Here is an 18,305-nt window from a genome sequence, read left to right on the forward strand (position 1 = left end):
AACGAGGAATCGCATGCCGGCCCCAGGGCAACGCATAACCTCCAGACACGTTGCTGAGATCTGTCGTTTAGACACGGAGAACATCAACAAGAAATAAGTCCCATTTAAAACATAAAGAATCCCAGTGCCGCCTGGTGTTGGAGCTGGGGCGTACCTCCAGAACATCTGAGCCTCGACTAAGACAAACTTCTGTAAACTTTATCTCTACTCTACGCTCGTGTTGCTGCAGATGTGAGCTTTAATCTTCTGATTCAGCTTTTTTTGCTCTGAATCAAAGATGTGCTAAATCCTGAGCTGTCTGTCTGTCTCAGGGCGGTCAGTGTATCTACAGCAGCAAGGAGGGCAGTGACGACGTCATGGACCTGACTTCTCTGCTGCATCACCTGCGACCATACTTCCAGCATGGAAACAACAGGATCAACAGTCACATGACCAGCAAAGCTGTCCTTAACGACTTCATCCAGGTAAAACCGACAGATAAATATGGGGTTTTTGTTTTTAATTCAAAGTAAAAATATATTGGTGAGGTAGCAATAAACTAAAAATGTGCCAACAGAACAAATTCTCCTCATGTCTCTGTGTCAGAACAAATCAGAAAACCAGGAGTATTTTCTAGATGTGAAACTGCTTTCAGTTGGAGATGTGAGAAGAGAAACTCACAGCAGGTATCAGTGTTAGATACTCTCTCATTTTAAAAACACTAGATTGAAGTTAGTTTTTTTTTAATTTTACAGGTTAAAAATGTAGATATTAATTAATGGCAGTTTGCAGCAGGCACGGCACCAGGATTCCTGTTTTGGATGGACCAGACCAATTGTGGGTGGACCTTAAATAAAAAACATTATCAAATCGCCTACAAATGACTGACCAATATACTGTTGTATGCTTACATAATAGATTTCAATAGCTTGATGCTCTTTAAATATGTTGTTGCATTGTAAAAAAGTCTTGGTGAAAAGGACGGACCTATCCGCAGGCGCTCTCCTTGGAATCCATTACGCACCATACCTGGCCGTGCTATAGCGCAAAGCTCTACACACCTAAGGCCTGTAGACTGCAAAAGTGGTCCTGCATTTAATATTTCCCCAAAACATAGTTTACATGTGGATCTGAGCTCTCCTTCATCTCCTGGTTGCAGATGACTCTGAGACCGTCCATGCACATGTAAGGTACCTAAACGACTGCTGCAACATTGTCCTTCACTGGAATCATTTCCACACTTTAAGATCACTTGGAGCTAGCCGAGCATCCGACAGGCTGCATCTGATCCCCAACCTCACGGTCTGCTGAACTTGCGCAGAAACATCCAAATAGACATAACCAACTTTTAAAAACTACACATTATGAGATTATTAGCCGATTTTTAATGATTCTTGACAAAATTAAATAAAAGCCTGTTTAAAGTTTGTTTTTAATATTGGAAAAAAAAAAAAGTTTTGGGTGGTCCTAGTCTGTCAGGCCCACCCATAATGCCGTGCCTGGTCTGCGGTTATTGATCTGATTTGAAGGTTTAACTGGGAGATTCAGACGCGAGACTCCACTCAAAACAATAGTCCGGATGTTTGGAGTGGACTATCTTTGTCTTCAGACACACACTGTGGTGAGGCCTCATAGGCAAGTATCTCTCTGCAGGTCCTGGTGAATGCCCTGCTGAGTGGGGGTGGAGGAGATGGAGGGGTGGTGACGGACAGACAAGGAGAAGGACGGAGCTTCTGTGATGCAAGTGTGTTCAACAAGGAGAGGATTCGCCATGGTCAGAACCTGTTTGTTTTGGGGTTTCTTTCTGTGTTTAGAAGTGGTCTGAGCTCCACTCAGTTACAGCTGAAGGGAAGTCTAGAAGCTCACAAAGTTGTTCAATTTACTAAACACACTATATGCAAACTGTAAAATCAAACTCTACTAGCACTAGGGTATTTATTGTCCTTATATAAGCTCCAGCTTCTACAATGTGATTACCTGCTGGTCTTCTTTGTCTTGGAGTTCCGTTGCTATTTGTTATTTCTCCCTGGTGTGAGTTGGAACTAGCGCTGTAGGCCAGGCTGTCTTTCCTCTCTTACAAAGGTTTTTCTTGTGCAGCAGCCTCCCTCACAAATGTTTGTGGTTTGAAAGAAGCGTTTGTCTTTTCAACACAACATTTAGCTTGTAACATGTGATTATGGGAAACTAAAAACCTGACTCACATCTTTTGTGCATGTTTTTGGGTGCTGAGCATGACTCTTCCTTATTCAAATTTTAAGTTGCTATAATATACTAGTCCGGAATTGTGACCTTAAACAGTTTGATTAGAACAGAAAAGATTTCTCCTCTGTGGTGTTTGTGTGGTGTGTGTGTGTGTGTGTGTGTGTGTGTGTGTGTGGTGTGTGTGTGTGTGTGTGTGTGTGTGTGTGTGTGTGTGTGTGTGGTGGTGTGTGTGAGGCTCTCAGGGTTTACCCAGTGACAGTGTTTTGTTCAGGACACGTCAGACTCAGATGTTGGACACGCTGGACATTGAAGGACTTTACCCTCTGTTCCGCCGGGTGGAGCAACACTTGCAGGACTTCCCTAAAGAGAGGTAATACACAGTCACCCAGTATCAGAAAAGAACTGTAGGAAGTGTTTATTTGCCCATCACTTATGAAAGGCCACTGTCTGATCTCTGGCATCACTTCCTGTCTGTCTTTGTGTCAGAACTCGTCTTCAGATGGATGGACCGTACAACGAGGCCTTCCTAGAGAAGCTGCAGAAGTGTCCAATTGAGGACGACGGCTCTGTGGAGTACGCTGTCGCCAAGGTGAGACTAAGAGCTGGAACCTCATGTCAGGTTCTCAAATATCAGACTGAGAGCATTACACATTAATCAAATCATCAGTACAAACTGAGCTGGATTTCTCATTAAGGTTATGTCTGTGACTAAACAGGGCAGTTTTTTCACCCTCTGAACACCCACCTACCTTAAGACGGGCGCATGTCTAACGTCTCTTTTAAATTCAGGTCCATCAGTACCGCGTTTCCATGACAGCCAAGGACTGCTCCATCATGATCACCCTGGTACCTAGAAGTGAGGAGGAAGAGGATGATGAAGGGTAAGAGTTACAGGGTGTCTTTAATACGACTAGTGCTACTGTCCACTGTTACGGAGAGATTTACCATCATGGAACTGGTTCCTGATCAATAATTTGTGATTAATGAAATTCATACTTATCACAATTAAATACCAAAACATTTACCACCATTCTAACATTTACTTTATTTACACTACTTATAAAGTAAAACCTTAATTGACATTGAAATTAATTCTTGGTTCCATGGCAACTTCCTGGTAATAAGGAAGGCGTTGTTTTTACAAATCTGTGTGTAGTACCTGATGAAGTCCACCAGGTGGAGCCAGACATCCGCTCCGCATTTGTAAACTGAATTATAGTGATGGTCAAATGAAGCTTTGCAAAACGCGGCCTTTTTCTGAGCTCACTTGATGGCACTCTGTTCAAAGAGTTGAAAACACACACACACACACACGGCCGTTCCTTCAAACAGAGCGCCATCTAGTGAGCTCAGAAAATAAAGAGTGGTTCACAAAGCTTCTTTTGACCTTCACTGCTGAAACATCCGTTCTACCCCTCTCCTCCCCTAGTCTTTCCAGTCAGAGGTGGCTCAGGGACTTCCTCTCCTCCAGACCTCCTGCCTTCTCTTACTCAGTCTCCATCTTGGATCTGGACCCGAAGCCGTTCGACAGCATCCCCCGCCAGTTGCGCCTGGACCAGAAGATCGTCTCCTGCTACCTGAGGACTGGTGGTGCCTTGCCAAAGGGCTCTACGCCGCCGCACTCTGGCATCTTCACAGCAGCAGAGAGAGAGGACTGCACGCTGCTCTTCCACCCTGTGTGATTGGCCAACAAGAGCCGGACAAAGACCCTGAAGACGAAGACTGACTGACTCCACACTGATGCTTCAGCCAGAGACGCCATGTTGATGCAGAGGTCTAGAATCCCTTCATACCAGAGCTGTTTATCTGAGACGTTACTGCAGCACTTTGTCTTCGCCCATGCTAACAGTTACCAGCTCAGCAAAAGTAAAATCTCCAGGAAGTCAACACTTAACCACCAGACGTTTAAGTGACTTCCAATATTTCTGTTACTGGTTCTAGAGTTCTTTTGTGTCGTCGTGGAGACTTCTCATCCCTGTCAGGAGGTGAATCCCAACATCGTTCTGTCATGATTCATATTTATTAGAAAATTAACTTTAAAAAGAGTTTGGATTTACCTCCTGGCAACAACATGGCCGCTCTCTGCGGCAACACTGCTGACAGTGACGCTCTGAGTGAAAGAACGACAACAGAAAAATTAAAGCGAGGGAGATAAGAAAATAGATGGTTGGGCTTAGACGTATGTCGTTTCCTGAATGTAGGCGAGGCCAATATGTATGCCCAGGTAGAACTGGTGTTCTCTTAACATCAGCATCGTAACAGAAGCACTTGTTACCATAGCTACAGCCACAGAGAAGGGCTGATGTTTCCTGTCTCTGTTAGACTCCAGAGGTTTTCAGTGCATGTCATCACGCTGATCTACTCCTGTTTGATTGAGAAGAGGAGCCGCGGTGTTTGCTTGTATTGAAAACCTTCATGAACGAGGTGCGAGGAGGAGCGATGTCAAAGGTCAAATGTCTGTGACTTGTTTTTTTTCTTTATGAGGGAGGAGCGGAGTTAAAGGGCCAGTCGCTCCCTCTAGCGATATCTATCCAGGTTTTTATGCCTCCACTACAATAGAGCAAACAAATGACTTCTCAGAAACAGTCCCACTGTAACTCTGCATAAGCTACAGAAGACAAAAAAAAAATAGTTCCAATAAAAACAAACATCTATTGTATTGTGGTGGAGAACCGTATCTCAAAACCTGGACCAATAAACCAAACAAGCTGCATGGAGCTTTCCCTCGAGGGAAGAGAGAACACCCACTCAGTGGTGTGTTTATCAGCTACAGCTGTACATTAGGATGCAGTCCAGCACAACAGCCCTGTTATCAATTTTATTTTTAAGAAACTTTTGTTCTTTTAATGTTGATACTGTCAGATGTTATATTATACTAGGTTTTGTCCAGCTCATTTACATACGTGAGAGGGACAGAACTCAATATAATACAGTCCAGGTGCTGTGGTATGGTTTTAGTACTGAGTGTATATACAAGTCATTTGGGTAAACCGACCCTTTAAGGTCCAACTGGGACCAAGCAGATTTTGGAGGATTCTTCAAGCGAAGCCTTTTTTTTTGTTCTGACATAAATCCTGCTTTTGTGTTGGAAAAAAAGCACATTATCTTAACTCTTATTGTTGCCGCAGCCGGTTTTGTTGGAAGAAAAGCAGCATATTAGTAGTTGTGTAACACTCCAGTGTTTACTAACCTGGTGATAGGTAGCTTTGTAAAGGTACGGTTACATTACACTTCGGTGCTGGGAATATTCTTCTCTTATTTACAGCTGAAGCCCAAAACCACAAAGTCAGCCACATGCTTGCTGGTCAGAGTTGACCTTTGACCTGTGAGTCCACACAGTCGGCCAATAGAAACACTGATGGTAGTATGTTCTATGAAACTGTTAAAACCAATTTATTTTGCAGTATCCCTGGCCAGGCTTTGCCGGTTTTGGAAAAGCATTGTGGGACAGAGTAGGTGAGTTAGACTAGTCCGATGCTTAGAGAGATTCTGAATTATTCCGACATCTAGATATTTTGCAGGTTTTGCATTTGCAACCAGCATTTTGGCCAAATCCATACGTATAGCAGGCGGGTTGGAATCACACTACCAGAAGACTAATGTGACCGTACCTTCCTAGAGCAGAGGATTTTAAATGGAAGCCTTCTTTCTCTTCAGAGGTCAGCGTGTCCGTTCTATTTCAGATCAGTTTAACCCACCAGAGCAAAGGCTGCTGGGTAACAGAGCAGTCCTCTTCAGAGTCAGCTTAATGCTGCTCTGCTGGTTTTCTGTGCCATAAGTGGCTTGATGTGTATTTGTCCATGTGCCTAAATGTTCTGGTTGGACTGGAGGGGGGGTGTGTGTGTGTGTGTGTGTGTTTAGAATACTCACTTTGTTACAGGGTGCGTTCACAGCTAAGATCTGAGATATATATCTGTGTTGGTTCGTCTCTGTTCAGACTGACATCGGATCAGTGGAGGCTGCTGTGGACGCAGCCGTGAACTCTCAGTACCTCGAACACCTGAAGACCCCAACTGAACTGAAGCTCAACAGGGTCAGCTGGTGTTTGCAAAGCGATGCGTTTAGGAGCGCTGGGAGGTTTAAGGACAGGGCTGTGATGTCACCAGGAGTTGAGACTTGCACCCAGTTTGGTGTCTTAGCAGCACTCTGTTACCATCAGCAGATGGGTGCTGACTTGAGTCTCTCTGTTGTCAGGTACCAACCTGGGATTTTCCTCCTGGTGATCTCATCGTCCTCTTAAACCAGCCGCGCTCACAGAGGCTTAACATAAACTGGTAACACTTGACTTCAGTTCCTGTTTACAGTGTCCACTCTCCAACCTCCATCAGCCAATCAAACGTCTGAAAACAAATCACACTACACGACAAAGTTCAGACGACAGAAAAGTCTTCACACTCCACACTGATGTCCCGTCGTTTGTCAGCAGCAGATCAACATCTCTGATGTTCTGTTCCATCCACACACTAAAAGGTGTAAGAGCAGATAGATTACAGTCCGTTCAGCCGAACTCTAACACTCGTTACTCTGGACAGCTGGAGAGTGGACAGCAGTGAACTGAACCAACCACTGATATTTTAACTGTTGAACTGAAGATGCAACAGGCAGCTTGACAGAAAAGCAGAGGCTCATGGGAGTTAAGTGGATATCTCTCTGAGTTAGACAGTTGAAGATTTGATGCTACTAAGACTTAATCGAGTTAACGTCTGAACAGTTTAACAAACATATTAACTTTATGCCAAAACATCCCATCACAGATGCCGCAAATACGTCTTAACAGATTTTAATTTTTTTTCAATTGTTCCTAATTTTACTTTTATTCTACACGTGCACGACAGTGTTTGGACCATAAACATTGTCATGTCTGTGTGGAATAATAAAATAAATGGCCATCGCGGTAACTTTATCTCAAAGTGATTTAACTATGGTTGTGAAGGTTTTTCTAGAGCTTTCAACTGTATTACACAGTCATGGTCAGCAGATTGAGTTTAGTCAAACTTTAAAGTCAACGAGAATCAGAAGTGATAGGTGCTCAGACGTTTCCATGACAACTGGGTCAACATCTCCAGAACAAGAGAGCAAATGGACCCTGAGTTGAGATGGATTTGTGAAAACCCTAATTTCATAAAGACATTCGTACTTTGAACCATCTTTGTGTGGTTTAGGTTGGAAAAAGTTAAAGTCTTATCGTGCAGCAGACAGAATATTTTTTCATACAGATAAACGAAGAATTAAGGATTCTGGAAATATTGGGTTCAGATTGTCCAAGATTTAATGCAATCCCCGGTAAAATGTAGAACTGCTAGATTGCAAAATGATTTCATTTAAGATCATGTTAAAGATTACAGAAGAGCTCTTTTGTAATTAGGGAAAATCAAACCGTTCTCACAGGGAGACGGAGCTTGGGCAGGTGAGCTGCCGTCTGATTGGCCGGTTGCCTGTGCCCTGCTCGCTGCCTGCAGCACTGTGATACCCACAGACTTCTAATAACTGCGTGTGTGTAAATAGCTGAGAGAAGAAAACTATTTCAAAATACAGAGGCAACACTGCTGTTTGGCATTTTGTATTTAAATTATTTATTTTTGTAGATTTTGACCAATGAGCACTGCTGTTAAAACTGTCACGGTCATGCTCTTTCTATTGAATAAAGATTTCTAAGAGACTAAGCCATCGCTGTGTTTCCTTGTTTGGACATGTTAACATAGAAAAAGGTATTAGTATACTGTAATCCACAGTGGAGAAATGCTTTTGGTCATGTTTTACACCTTAAGTGGTTGTTGTGCACAGAGATGAAAATGTGAGTCATGTGTCCTACGAAAAGCTGACCGCCATGATGACCGACTCCACGGCGGCTTCAGGTCCCAGAATTCTCAGCAGGCTCTGAAAGGCCTCAGCAGCGCCCCTGACCGCCTGGGAGGGAAACACCTGCAGCGCTGCAGAGAAGGAAGACAGAAAAACAACTGAACGCCATCTTACCAAAGTGTTGTCAGTCAGAAAAATGTTTACATTAATTAATTTAAAACTATTTTGATAATTATTTGTCATTTTTAAAGCAGAAAATTATGTAACACATTAGCTGGTTCCAGATTCTCGGTGTGAGGATTTGATGATCAGATATAACTCAACAACAATCCATACTGGCACATTTTTCCAAACTTATTTACTGGCATTCTGCAGACAAAACTATAAATTCAAAAAACAACCGTAGTAGTAGTTTAATCAGTGATAAATAATTGTACGTTGGAGCCCTGATGGCTGGCAAACCTAGAGTCTAATTCAGTGCTCCTCTACTCAGCTCAATGTGCAAACATTCAACAAAAATGATAGGATTTCTAGAGATAATATGGAGAATAGAGTTGTTGAATCTCAGAGCTCAGTCTGGTCTAAATTTGTTAGCGGTAGCGATTTCAACTTGACATATTGGACACATTACCTGCTGGTTTATTGTCCTGAATATTCATTTATCTATTACAGTCAGAAAAGTCAAAGGTGTCCCCTCTCTTTCAAACTCCTGTATTGGTGGAGCTCATTTAAGCAGCATGTAGCCAGAATTTAATTTAATATTTAGCATTTATTTATTCGGGCTATGTATTGTTCTAAAGTTCTTTTGATTTGATTTGATACTCAGGGCAAGAAAACACATGAGTCATGCAGTCATTGTCGAAGTGTCCTTGGGCAAGACACTGAACCCCGAGTTGCCCCCGGTGCTGCGCATCGGAGTGTGAATGTGTGTGAATGTGTGTGAATGTTTATCTGATGAGCAGGTGGCACCTTGTAAGACAAACCCCGGCCACAGTGTATGAATGTGTGTGAATGGTGAATGTTTCCTGTAGATGTAAAAGCGCTTTGAGCAGTTGCTAAGACTGGAAAAGCGCTATATAAATACAGCACATTTACATGACACCCACATTTTGTTTTGGGAATAAACTTGTGATTGCAGGTAAGATTAGTGTATTAATAAGACAGAAATGCCATTGTCTTTTCCTAGTTTGAGTTGAGGTCAACGGTATTTTACCTTTCTCAGGGATCTTTGTCAGCAGCTCGATCTTTGGAGTGACTCTGCCCTCTCTGGAGACCTCGACGGACCAATAAACGAACAAGAGACAGCTGTGGACGAAGAGAGACGCAGTGAGAGGCCAGCTGAGCTGACTCAGGGCCGGGTGGTACTGCGCTCTAACGGTATCGTTATATTTACCCAGAAAGCTCGGGGTGATTCAGAGTCATGACCGCGGACCTGCAGCCTCCAGGAAGAGAGACGACAGACGGATACTTCTCCTGCAGAGAGATGAACACAGAGAGACTCGTACCTTCAGATCAACTTTAGGAAGACTTTTCACTCAGAGTGGGTGTTGGTCCCGTGACATTAATGCGGCCAGAATGGAAGAAAAACTACAGCAACCAATATACATGTGGACATATACTGGACATATGGACATTATTATTATTATATTGTTTTAAGACAGACTTAAACCTTTAAGTCTCAACTTTAACTGTTTGATGAATACAGGATACTGATCTACAGACTCTAACGTTTACATTCATTATAAGCAATTATTATGCAGAAGGTTTACACCAAATATCACAGCAATAATCTCAGATTATTACTTTAAATATTCTCTAAAACAGAAGACAACATTTCATAGTAAATATAGAGTGAAATATGTGTCACAACTGATTCTTTCAGCAGACATGCTAAGTTACTATCTTTAAAGAATGGGTCTATTTCTTGAAAAGTTATATACAAAATTGTTTGTTACTCTGTTTTCAAGTAAGATTTCTGACTTATTATAAACCAAATTGTAATTTCCCTTTAGTTCTCCCTACATTACCAGGTAAGTACTAGATCATTTCTGGCCTGTAGACACTTGGTGGAATTCTGCCCCTTCCTGTGGGTTTCTACCATTTTCTCAGTTGGCCTGGGGGGGGTGCTACAACATCTGTTTAGTAACCTGAACACTAGGCCTCATTCCTCACAGGAAATACACACATTTGAAGTACTGAGTACACTAGTTTAGGCTGTGTTGTTGTTTCGTTGACTTTGCAGCTGAGAGTTTGATAAATGAAAGCTGCTTCAGTTTTGAAGAAAAGAATTCTGCTGAGTTTATTGATGTAATAAACTGTAAATGGGATTTCTGACTTCAGAGGAATTACATAATCACACTGCTGTCCTGTAACGAGGGCTCCCTGTTATCGCTCATGCTTAGTCCATTTCCTTTTATTTTACATAACATGATGTTATTAGAAAAACAAACACTGGAACAGTGGAATTTATTTATCAGTTATGTGGCTTTAAAAAAAATAAGTGCATTGTCATTTTGGTGCTTGCGCTACAAGTGTGATGGCGTTGCCTAGCGTCTGCGCCGGGCAACTCTCCTCTGACCTGCGAGGTCTCATTCGCCTGCGGAGCGAGCGCTCGGTCTGCGTGGCTTACCACGAAATACGGGTCCTATTCATACACTTCTAGGCACGTTGTAATGTCACAATTCACATAAGACACACGTGACCTGATCAGAGGTAGTACATCAGCTACGCTGGTGTGTGTGTGTCATGGCAAAATGTGGTCCTAGAGGCTCCTACAGCAGCTGGATCTACTGAAGAGAAGCTTTTGAGTACTTTGCCAGATGTTTATATTTCTCACGGTCTACGACCAGATTTAGTCACTGTGCGAGATTCAGTCCCGGAACGTTACGGTGTGTAGTGAAAATCAAAATAAACCCCCGACGCGGTCTCTAGTTTGAACACGCCGTTTTTCACATCTTTCTAGTTGACACTGAAGTGGAATGTTGTGCGGTTTTGTGTGACCTCTGACCTCAGACCTGGTCACCTTCCGGTTAGTTCCACCCCAGCACTGAACCAGCCTTCATGGCTCCTGATTTGGTCATTTTCCCTGGTCATTACCAGCCCTTTCACCTCATTAACCAGCTGCTACATGTTGGCCGTGTCCTCCCTCAGGCAGAAAGACAGATGTTCTGTCTCTTTCTCTCTCTCTGTTTATTACTCTCTCACTCTCTTTTGTCCCGCTTGCAGTACAAATCCTGACTTTAGCTCACAGCTCCAATAGCCTGCTCTGCTCCACACAACTGCTCTATGGTTTGAGACACACTACCACCACACAGCGACACACACACACACACACACACCTCTCCTGGGGCTCCTGCAGAACCGGAGGAGGAGAAAAGAGGGTGGAAGAATTTGGCCTCAAGTCCTGCAGCCGCCTTCAGACTGTTGGTAAAGTAGACTTAATGTCTGTCTGTCTGCTCGGCTCCTCCCCTCTCTGTCTGCCTCCCTGTCTCCCTGCCTCCCTGTCTCCCTGTCTGTCTGTCTGCCTTGCCATGGTTTGTAAACAGTTGTTTCAGTCGCTGATGATGATCTTCACAGGTCCAAAAGACAAAAAAACAACACGCGTGTACCTGTAACTTCCAGGATCTTAACAGAAAGAAAAGGACTCGTCCATTAAACTGCAGCACGGACCCGACCCACATTCTTTAATGTTCAAAATACATTTACACGTCTGTTCTGGAAATTCCTTTCCCCGTAGCTCACCGATCATGTTCTGGCAGGCATATGAAAAACCAAAGAGTCAAACTTAGTTACGTTTTCGTGTGAAGAAATTGTCATTTATTTACTAAATTTGGAGTTTTGGAGCGTTTTTTACTGAAGAGGAATAAATATGTTTTTTTTTTTAAACCATTTTCCCAAGCCCAGTTTCTGAGTGAAATACTTCAGTTCAACACTGTCTGGGTTTCATTAAACTTCACATAAACAGTCTGCAAGTTATTTTTGTCCCGTTCCTGCTGGAAGTCTCTCCGTCTGAGCCTGCTCATCCAGAAACTGAAGTGCTGAATATTTTTTCATTTCTCTCCCCTGACTCTTGTTGTCTACTGGGCATAGATCTCTCTCTCTCTCTCTCTCTCCCCTGGTTTCCTATTGGCCTGATGGAGTTGTGGTGGGAGGGTCTCAGAGCTTACTGACTGTGGAGCTGCACACTTAAGCTTTGTTTTCATCTAAAAGAAAATGAATGATTAAAACAGAGTGTGAGCGGATGTCATGAATAAGGGAGACCCGCTTATCATGACGTGTAATGTGTGGGCTGCTGCTCTGGTAAATCGTCATGGAAGCAGTAGTTTTTGGTTGCCAACAAATTCATCGTTGTTTCGTTTTGTGATAATCACGAGGGGCCAGTCGTTCAAAACAATTAATCTGGATTGAAATGGTCCGTCTTACTTTTATGCCGGTTTTTCAAAGCAACATTGGACAGTCCAATGTTGCTTTGAAACAGTTTTCAAGATGACCAAATATGGATTACCAGTGCTCTAAATGGGACAACATATCCCAATGTGGGCTACCAGCCAGGTGAAGAACAGGTAGAAGAGCCAGCATGGGGTCACTGGAAGGGTTTCTTATGTTGAAACAAAACACAAAAAATAACAAACATCCACTTCCATTCATAATTTCTTTTATGACCCCTCATCTGAGCTACAACAAATAAAAAAAATTACATTAACAAATACAATACATTGTGGATATTTTGAAAACAGGAGAGAGATGAGAGAACAGAAATTATCTTTGAAAGGCTCATCTCTGATGAGTTTCTTTGAAATGAATATACAGTGATGAATGACAGAAAAATAGAATATATTATTTTTGTTTTTGTTGTTGAAATCTTTTTGGGGGATAGTTTAATGGGGACAAGATCCTTTCTATTTTATTTTTACTTTACTATACTGAAAATCTTAATTGGTAGCCTACGTCTACTTTATCACTGTTGCAACGGTTACACAAGTCAAGTGCAAAATATAAATAAAAAGTATATACACTAAATTTTAGCAATTTTAGAGTTTTACTACATTTTCGTCCTGGAATCCTCCAACACTGGTATTGTCACGATCAAGCATGTGAGGGAATAAAGCTGTGACATGCTGACTGCAAGCCCCGTGCTCCTCAGAAATGTCAGTAGGTCACTTGGACTCGTTCCCTGAAAGTTTGTCATGCTGTACATCACTTTGAGCTCTGCTCTGTGTCTGCCCAGGTCAAACTGTGCGCCGTAGCTCTTAAAATCATTTTTCTTCTATCTAAACGATCGCCTTAAAAAAGGCACTTAAAGGAGATCGGAAACAGGATCGTTAGGAGGTGTGAAGGCTAGATCAGTCCTGGTTTACTCACAAACCACTAAAAGGTTCAAGCTTTGATTAGGGGGGGGCTAGCGCAGACAACGCTGGGTCCCTAGGACGTTCTGTCACTACACATCAAAATTTGATTGGCTGATGAATCAAATGGGAAATGGCAGCTTTAACGAAGGGCTAGCAATGCTGCTGGTCCACGGAGCTGTGATGAGTTTAGATGGCACGGAAAACCCAGCTACCATGTTCTTTCTAGGAAATATAATCGTAACGAACTGACAATGTAATTGATTTTTCGACACACATTAATGTAGTAATGAAAAAATATTTTTTGGATTTTGAGAAGGCCAGCTGAGAAGGCCCTGACAGCCCACCACTGCACTTTTTTCTCCTTACTTATTGCATCCCTGTATTTACTCACATCACCCCATTTTGGTTGAGTGTTTGAACTCTTAGTGTAAATATATAGTGCTCGGAAAAATTCCCACAATAAAACTTTTCACGTCTTAGAGATAAAAAGAAAATCTGTTGTGCGACTAACAAACACATGTTAGTGAAGTGTCTGAAATCTCCATTTACTGCTAACTAAACAGTCTTTTTGAAGGGAGTAGTGAATGAGTGAACAAGGCTATGATTTTGGGCACAATGTAAGCCACATTTGGGTCTCTGTTGGCCACATCACATATCTTGTTTTTCATGCAAATCAGTGTCGACATTACTCCAGTCCAGACGCTTCATTCAAGTTTTATGTGCTGGTTCAGAATGTAAACAGATAGTAAAAACAACACTAGGAGTCTATGTCTTATACTAGATGTGTGGGTCAGTGTTAATGTTAGGACTGGGACAGGTGTTGGATTACAGTGAGTTATTATTAAAGGCTGATATTGGCACCATGAACTGATCTGAGCCCAGTTATTACAGTTTGATGTGGATAACTTCTCGTGCTTTCATTTAATTGAGAGGTCCGAGTGCAAAATCAAGACCTGACTTTGAATCCAAGATCATGTGGTCGTAAAGTGAAACTTAATAGAAATGCTAAGTCTTTCTGTTTGGATATTTCAGGAGTGCTGCGGTTATTCAGAGCTACATGTGGAGACGTGCTGCATATAATACTAAATGTCTCTTTATGGATATTCAGGCTTGTTTGGGCACCATTCCAACAAATCAGAGGCTCCTATGATTTAACAGCACCAACAACTCCCATCATGCACTGGGACACGGCTACAGCACACTTATTATGGTTATTAAGGCTGATACAGAGAAGTGCTCCAACTATGAGGTGTGTGAAGACGTGGGTTAGCGTCAGATCTCTGCTTTAATAATGACAGGACTGCTGTGTATAGACCAGTCATTACACCCCCCCCCCATTAGGACCCCAGCAGAACGCTATATCAGGGCCAGCAACATCACTGACAGCTCTTTTTGCCTGAGAAGCTGCTGCAGGTAAAAACCTCCGTCTTCATTTTTGTCTATTTTACTGTGGGTGGACAAACAACATGGATCTGTCTGTTTGGTTCAAGTTATCTTAGCTGCTGGTTTCTGCAATAATTCAGAATTTAAAATATGAAGTTTCAAAGGTGAAAGACAACTGTTTCTCTTCAACAGCTGAGAGAGAGAGAGAGAGAGAGAGAGAGAGAGAGAGAGAGAGAGAGAGAGGAGGCGAGAGAGAGAAAGAGAGAGAGAGAGAGAGGGGAATGACCAGAAATATAGGTCCCTGGTCTCAAAACCTGGGGTTTTACCATTGGGTAGTCTAGAGCTCCTGAACGTTTGATTTCCATGGCTGTTGGAAGATTTGAAAGTTTTCTTTTTTTAAGTTTCTTTTTGTATTTTTTATAATCCTGCTGAGTAACCAGTGAAGTCTAGGGTTGGGTACAAACCCATTTCTTTTTGTGTACAGGCTGAAATACGTTTGTACTGTAGTATCAAAAACTGTATTGCTGCTCGTGTTTAGACTTCCATTAAATACTTGAGAATTTTGGCTTTTAAATAAGAAAAATGGTTTTGTAGAAAAACATGTTTATATTTCTCAAATTAAGGCTTTGAAAAAATCCTCACTTTGGTATCAGTACTTAAAAGGTTTTGATACTGATAAGACCTACTGTATCTATCAATGCCCAGACATAGTGAACAACCATTAGAGGTAAATCTGAACCTGGTCTGTGGTGCTCTACAGGGATGAGGTGGTGGCTGGTGGTGGCCAGTTTGTGGCTGCTAGTGGTCCTGACCGCCTCAGACAACCACGCCATGATCAGACATCGCAACCGGGGGAAGAGGAAGAATGATGGACAGGGTAAGACTCTGCCTCTTGAAGAAAAACACTAATATTTGACACAATGGCTAACAAAAGGACTTGCCAGATGAGAAGATTGATATCAGTTTACTCACTGAGATAAGTCTAGCATGTGCTAGCCTGGTTTAGCACAAAGACTGAAAGGAAAAAATGCTTGCCTAGCATTTAAAAGTGAAAAAAACCACCTTCCAAAATATTCAAAGCATTGAACAGTTGTAGATGTAGAAATGTAAAAAAATGAGACATTGCAGTTCTTAGCAGCAGTAAACTTTGGCGCAATTTGTTGACCAACACCCGCTGGGCAAAGTGACTTCACGCAGCATCTCAAAAGGCCTGAACGCCAGGTTTGAGCTCACTTCTAACATCACCTTATATTTCTCTGGCCGTCACAATTCAAAGTGCAGTCATGTTTACTTTTAAATTTAAAAACCTAGTGACACCAAGATCAACTTTTAAAATGTAGAGTCCCTCAAGGGAGAATCCTGGGCCCACTACTGTTTTTTCATTATATGTGAATACTTAGAATCTTTTAGTGTATTTATTAATGCCACTGATCCAGCCATTTTAGGACCTTTTTTTAACAAAAGAATGAAAATACAGTCTCAAGGGAGGAATTTAGTAAGATCAAAACCTGGCTCGTAGACAACAAGTTGTCTCCAGATATTGCTAAAACACAATGACTGAAACCTGTCTTCCTTTTAGAAGTATCTAGATAGATAATGAAAATTGATATGACCAGGACCAAATGTGTTGCAGGTCCTGGGAGGGCCAGAGCGGGGCACTCTAAACCTCCAAAGATCAGACTGGTTCCTGGTGCCGAAAGCCCGGTGGTGCCTGGTGAAAACCAAGAAAACACTCTTTTCATGGAGTCCTACAAGAACATAAAAGAACAGCATTCCAGCTACAACGTTATCCCAGGTCAGTGAGACCAGTGTCATTGCCTTAACCCAGGTAAGTAAAACCAGCAAGACCAGAAACAAAGTCTTAATCCAAGTTAATGAGACCAAATATTTTGTTTAGTGGGACCAGTACTTCAACCTTAACTCAAGTTAGTGAGACCAGTAACTACTATAGATCTCTGATCAGGCTTCTTAGGGTTGTTATAAATTAGGATTTAGTAGTTATACTTCCGCAAAGATACATGTTCACGTTTCTATAGATCTTTGTGGTTCAGGGTGGTATGGTACCATACCTCCAAAATAGATCTGGAACATTTATATTTTCATTATCAATCCTAGTCTATAAAATAGGGAAGACATCTCAATTCACAATTTCCCATTTCAAGGCGAAGTAGCCAGTACTTAAACTGGAGAAGTTGAAGCCATCAAAAATGTGTTGTTTTGACTTGATAAACTGTTTATATTTATAATCAAAGTTGTTGTAGATAATGTTCTGTCAATTGATTAATCAACAATTATTTCCGCTCCCCTATCAAATATAACATGCTGTGGAATGCTTCATATCAAACAAGCTGATTAATCAACTTCTGTTTGGGAAGCAAATTAAAATAGAACAACAGAACTGAAGTGGAAATATTAACATAATATCCAAAGTTTAAAAGAAAACAATCATGTGAAAGTCGCTGAGCAACACCAGTGTGGGTTTGTTTATGTGCAAATGGAAAGGCATGTTCCAGCTTTTACTTTATAATATAAAATCTCTGATACCACCAAAAATAATCCACAAAAAGTATTTTCAAAAACGTAAAACTTCAAACTTGTAAACCAACATGGAAACAGACTGAGTTTGTCTTTGCATTTAAAACTGGTAAGCGGTATATAACATAAGAGTTTTTTAGTCAATCAATCTTACTGCAACGAAATGAAAAAAGAGTGAATAAAACAGGACATTTAAATCAAACAAGATGTAAGAACAGCTTAGCTAAGATACTTCCTCCTCTTCTCATACTGAAGCTGCCTGTTACAGCTCAGTAATTTAATGACAAATCATCACATTCCAACATGAACAGAATGGAAAACCATCTGTGGGAAAAGAGCTCGACAGATACTAAGACTCACACAGAGTTAGGACAGAGACTCAAAAGAAGGACCTCAAAGCTACGAAGAAACCCTTCAGTTTAAAACAATAAAGTCAGCATTATATAATTAGAAGGGAAGGTGGTGCTGGTGGCAGCTGCAGGTTTTTTTCTGGTTCTGTTTTTGCTGTTTGGGATCTGAGAACATGCCTCCGTGTTCAGACAAGCAGACAAAACTACTGTAATGTAACAACAACCAACAGCAGTTACAGAAACAGAAAGTTAAAGATGTCAGACCGACAAGATAACCAATCATCTTCGCTAATGTTACAGGGTAATTCAGTGTGAAAGCTAATTATTGATCTTGGGAACAGTAGTTTGACAAAATAAGCAGATCTAAGGTCAACCTACTAGCCCATTTTCTTTTTATTTGGTGAGGGCCCTAAGAAGGACACACTTTAAAAAGTGACCGTGTATCCTCTGACACTGGTGCATTGTGCCAATGCTTTGGCGCCTCCCCCCTTAAACAGCATTTACATATTTAGATCAGCCTTTTCAGTCTTCATGGCATCTGACCATTGTTCTGACTTTTTTTTTTAAAACAAAAATTACACATTTACTTTTAGGTTATATTAGCTAATGCACAGAAAGATAAAAACAGAGGCTAGGTTTGACCGACCAACAGTCCAAAAAGGTATTCAGTTCATAATGACAAGTAAGAAAAGCAGAAACATTGTCACAT

At 41.6% G+C, this 18,305-nt stretch overlaps 3 protein-coding genes across 8 annotated transcripts in view; 2 read left to right on the forward strand and 1 right to left on the reverse strand.

The window, feature by feature from the left end:
* Positions 1-7,844, forward strand: part of ippk (inositol 1,3,4,5,6-pentakisphosphate 2-kinase) — a 21,609-nt gene extending 13,765 nt beyond the window's left edge. Inside the window, exons 9-14 of the mRNA XM_032514628.1 lie at positions 312-464; positions 1,633-1,753; positions 2,416-2,551; positions 2,668-2,770; positions 2,971-3,062; positions 3,611-7,844. Coding sequence (XP_032370519.1) covers positions 312-464; positions 1,633-1,753; positions 2,416-2,551; positions 2,668-2,770; positions 2,971-3,062; positions 3,611-3,863 — 858 coding nt within the window. The 3' untranslated portion in view covers positions 3,864-7,844. The remainder of the gene's footprint in view (positions 1-311; positions 465-1,632; positions 1,754-2,415; positions 2,552-2,667; positions 2,771-2,970; positions 3,063-3,610) is intronic.
* Positions 7,738-18,305, reverse strand: part of cenpp (centromere protein P) — a 101,743-nt gene continuing 91,175 nt past the window's right edge. Inside the window, exons 7-9 of the mRNA XM_032514630.1 lie at positions 9,374-9,453; positions 9,194-9,285; positions 7,738-8,111 (exon numbers count right to left, since the gene is read on the reverse strand). Of these exons, the coding sequence (XP_032370521.1) occupies positions 7,990-8,111; positions 9,194-9,285; positions 9,374-9,453 (294 nt within the window). The 3' untranslated portion in view covers positions 7,738-7,989. The remainder of the gene's footprint in view (positions 8,112-9,193; positions 9,286-9,373; positions 9,454-18,305) is intronic.
* ecm2 (extracellular matrix protein 2, female organ and adipocyte specific) overlaps positions 11,090-18,305 on the forward strand; it is a 29,069-nt gene continuing 21,853 nt past the window's right edge. For 2 of the 6 annotated variants that reach the window (XM_032514621.1, XM_032514626.1), the window contains exons 1-3: positions 11,133-11,406; positions 15,472-15,588; positions 16,345-16,506. In XM_032514621.1, coding sequence (XP_032370512.1) covers positions 15,474-15,588; positions 16,345-16,506 — 277 coding nt within the window. In that variant the 5' untranslated portion in view covers positions 11,133-11,406; positions 15,472-15,473. Of the gene's footprint in view, positions 11,407-14,282; positions 14,742-15,145; positions 15,168-15,471; positions 15,589-16,344; positions 16,507-18,305 lie in introns of those variants that run through there. The other 4 variants (XM_032514624.1, XM_032514625.1, XM_032514622.1 and 1 more) reach the window with 4 other exon arrangements.

This window comes from Etheostoma spectabile, chromosome 4 (assembly GCF_008692095.1).
Source record: "Etheostoma spectabile isolate EspeVRDwgs_2016 chromosome 4, UIUC_Espe_1.0, whole genome shotgun sequence".
Classification (NCBI taxonomy): domain Eukaryota; kingdom Metazoa; phylum Chordata; class Actinopteri; order Perciformes; family Percidae; genus Etheostoma; species Etheostoma spectabile.